General features: G+C 40.9%; 1 protein-coding gene across 1 annotated transcript; it reads left to right on the top strand.

Moving 5' to 3' along the window:
- The first annotated feature begins 263 nt into the window (after nucleotides 1-263).
- Nucleotides 264-3159, top strand: LOC138774985 (gastric inhibitory polypeptide-like). Its single transcript, XM_069955750.1, has 6 exons — nucleotides 264-277; nucleotides 1079-1167; nucleotides 1410-1556; nucleotides 2249-2383; nucleotides 2490-2567; nucleotides 3028-3159. Exons 2-6 carry the CDS (start codon nucleotides 1091-1093, stop codon nucleotides 3035-3037), a joined length of 447 nt encoding a protein of 148 aa, XP_069811851.1. The 5' UTR covers nucleotides 264-277; nucleotides 1079-1090; the 3' UTR covers nucleotides 3038-3159.
- The last annotated feature ends 590 nt before the right edge of the window (nucleotides 3160-3749 follow it).

Raw genomic sequence — 3749 nt, 5'->3', positions numbered from 1 at the left:
TCTGGTCAATGAAGCATCAATTATTATCTATTTATCAGTATGATTCTGAGACCTATTTCCATTCAGAAATCCCCCTCCATAAACACTGAATGGTGATTTACATTAACTTTATTACTGTACACCGGCCGTTCATGTGACATTGACTCAATTGGTGCTAATGAAGCAAATATAATGAGTACAGCTGGCATGTTCCTGGGTAGCCAATGAGGGGCTGTCGCAGGGTATATAAAGTGGTGGCACTCACCAAGTGAGTCAGGAGTTCAAGACGCTGCTCACAGTAAGTAGCATGGGGTCCTTACTACTAATACGCCAGTATTATACTGCATTGCTATATGTACATAGACGTTCCTTTGGTCTGGTTTGTTGGGAGTCATTCTACTCCTGTGGGTTAATGCTAAAGTCAAGTATACAAAGTTATTAATATATAGAATATTATTCTGTATATACGACTGCTCGGGATGTTACTCTGATTGGGCCATTGATGGAATAACATCTGACACGGTCAATGGACAATGCAGAATCCAAGCCCCACTATGATCTAAATGTATGTGATGGTACACACCATGTATTGACACTGCTACTTAGTACTTTATTGCACTAAATGGCACTATATGGCATTCTTATTAAAGGGGTACTCCAGAAAAAAAATCTTTCAAATCATTGTAAATTTTAATTTACTTCTAGTAAAAAAACTCAAGTCTTCCAGTACTTATCAGCTACTGTATGTCCTACAGGAAGTGGTGTATTCTTTCAAGTCTGACACAGTGTTCTGTGCTGCCACCTCTGTCCATGTCAGGAACTGTCCAGAGCAGGAGAGGTTTTCTATGGGGATTTGCTACTGCTCTGGACAGTTCCCAACATGGACAGAGGTGGCAGCAGAGAGCACTGTGTCAGACTGGAAAGAATACACCACTTCCTGCACCACATACAGTAGCTGATAAATACTGGAAGACTTGAGATTTTTTTAATAGAAGTAAATGACAAATATTTTTCGCTGGAGTACCACTTTAAGTGTTATGCAATGGAAACTTTTATGCTCCGTAAGAATAACACCTAGCAAATTTGTTCTTTCACGCAGATTACTAACAAAATGAAGACCAAATATTTTGCTGTCTTTTTCACTTTTATTGCCTTCAACACTATAGATTGTCAAGAAACTAATGTAAGGTACGTAGGAAATTCTATTTACATACAGGTAGTATAATGTGTGATGATCAAAAACTGTTCATGTTGTATAATTAAACCGATATGCCACACTCTCAGTGACAGGAAGAGGAAGAGGAGGGTTCTCCATTGTCATTTCCTGCCAGGAAGACCTATGGGAAGGAAAGAGGAGTACCCTCTAAATAACAAATAGCACCCAACTATCCTGAGGCTGTTGTTTTACATGTAACTTCTCTCTCTTCCAGGGCATCAGTGAGCAGTGAGGTGCCGCAGCCCGTACAGAGGCGATACTCAGAGGCCATTCTGGCCAGTGACTACAGCAGATCAGTCGACAACATGCTGAAAAAGAATTTTGTGGACTGGTTGTTGGGCAGAAGAGAGAAGAAAAGCGAGTATGTTGTTTAATGTTCCTATATAGAACCATAGATCAGATGGGTGCGCCATTATGAAGACCCTGAGCACCATATCACAATATTTTCCCTGCTTCTTCTTCTTTGTAGAGAGTCCTGTACATGGTCCATCACACATACCTTGAAGTTCCAAGATGGTACTTCTCAGTACAGCTTTCACTATATCTCATTGTTTCTAAGTACGTTAAAGGGGTTATCCAGCACTACAAAAACATGGCCACTTCTTCCCCTCTCTTGTCTCCAGTTCAGGTGTTGTTTGCTATTAAGCTCCATTTACTTCAGTGGAGCTGAGTTTGAAACCCCACCCAATCTGGAGACAAGAAAGGGGAAGAAGTGGCCATGTTTTTGTAGTGCTGGATAACCCCTTTGAACAGGTCTTTCCAGTAGAAACAATGTGGGGCATATTGCAAGGATATATGGGATAATTGTATAATTGGTGGTTGTCCAATTTCTGGTTCCCATATAAAAATCTCAAGAACAAAGAAGCCTCACTTTATCATATACATGTGATGCACCAAAAGAACCGCTGATCATTTGGTTGCAATGGCAGGGACAGAACGTTGGGTTCCATATAATGTTCCGTACATGTATCTTGTTCTTCCAACAAGAATATGGTAGCTGCATGTTGAACTTATCATCTCGACCCTCTGACCCGTGCCTTTTCTCTTCCATAGCAATATCTCCGACTTTGCCAAACGACAGGTGGATTTCCAGATTCCTGACTTCACCGTGGACACTGACTCAATGGAAGGTTTTGAAGGGAACAAGAAATTTTTACCCTGGATCTTGAAATACAGGCAGATGACCAGGTAAATTAGTAAAAAGCCTTATGCTATGTCCTACATGATATACAGGATTGGTCTGAACACATGCCTAAACCAGCAGACAATATGTAATTCATCTGATCCTTTGCAGTGCTCAGAATGATGTGAACGCAGCGGTGTGTCGGCAAACCTTGGATCTACTCATGGCGATGGATTTATGCAATTCTAAGTGAGTATGTCTAGGGATGGGGAACCTTTAGGCCTTCCAGCTGTTGCAAAACTACAATTTCCATCATGCCTAGACAGCCAAATCTTTAGCTTTGGCTGTCTAGGCATGATGGGAATTGTAGTTCTGCAACAGCTGGAGAGCCAAAGGTTCCCTATCCCTGGTCTATGCCATAAGAATAATGGTGCACATGCAATGTTTTACCTTACTGCGCATGCTTTGTGCTTCAAGAAAATGGCAGCCATCTATGGCCGCCTTACAAGATATTTTGTTTTTGTTTCCCCAAATATGTCTTCAGCAGAGCCATGACAGGTTGTTGTCAATGTTGTCTCGTCCATCTTGTCTTTCTGTCTGCGAGAATATTGATAGCTATGCTATATTATTATTATTATTACATATGGAGAAAGGCAGGTTGGGTACATCATTCTTCTAATACAAGGATTTTTTTTTACCCTTTTTACAGATTCCCCTAATCATTATTGCATCACCCAGTTCAGCACCAGTTGTTGGGGAGACAGCGGACATATTTACAACTAACATATGGATAACATGCAATATGTATTCACAATGCAATAAAACCTTCATATAAAAATAATCAGCCTTCCGGTATTTCTTTGAGTTTTTATGATATTTGACATGTGCAGAAAAATCTGCAGGGCGGTTGTAGGTAATAGTGACCACAACATCATCACTTTGCAGTCGTCTTTTTATAGCTACAAAAAAACAGGAAAGCCATGTGTGTCTGATCATGTGAGTCCTTAGTCATAGCAAAGTTGCATGGAATTTAAGGGAATTGGAAAAATATATTCCAGCAGGTACAGTCCATCATAGTTAGGTGAAAAAACTGGGAAACCTTTATTTGAAAAAAATATATATATATTGTTCAAACAGTAAAAATGGTGCAAACGCAAGCCAACGCATTTCTAGTACATCACTAGAGATGAGCGAGCATGCTCGTCTGAGCTTGGCATTCGTTTGAGTATTAGGGTACTCGATGGTACTCGTTACTCGGACAAGCATCTCGCGATACTTGAGACAATTGGATCTTCCTCTTCCCGCATGCTTGGCTGCTTTTTCTCAGCCAATCATCATGCAGGAGAGTCTTTGGGAGCTCGTAGCATCACGTGGGAACCCTACATGTCGATAGCAGCGATTGGCTGGCCAGATCAGATGACCTGGGCATAT

Source organism: Dendropsophus ebraccatus, unplaced genomic scaffold (assembly GCF_027789765.1).
Source record: "Dendropsophus ebraccatus isolate aDenEbr1 unplaced genomic scaffold, aDenEbr1.pat pat_scaffold_1204_ctg1, whole genome shotgun sequence".
Classification (NCBI taxonomy): domain Eukaryota; kingdom Metazoa; phylum Chordata; class Amphibia; order Anura; family Hylidae; genus Dendropsophus; species Dendropsophus ebraccatus.
Note: the sequence above shows the minus strand (reverse complement) of the source record. Positions and strands in the feature narration are given on the sequence as shown.

Excerpts from the sequence above, each read along its gene's own strand:
- LOC138774985 (XM_069955750.1), top strand. The coding sequence starts at position 1,091 with ATGAAGACCAAATATTTTGCTGTCTTTTTCACTTTTATTGCCTTCAAC. Across the intron at positions 1,557-2,248 it reads AGAAGAGAGAAGAAAAGCGA|CAATATCTCCGACTTTGCCA; the intron begins GTATGTTGTTTA and ends TCTCTTCCATAG. Across the intron at positions 2,384-2,489 it reads AAATACAGGCAGATGACCAG|TGCTCAGAATGATGTGAACG; the intron begins GTAAATTAGTAA and ends GATCCTTTGCAG.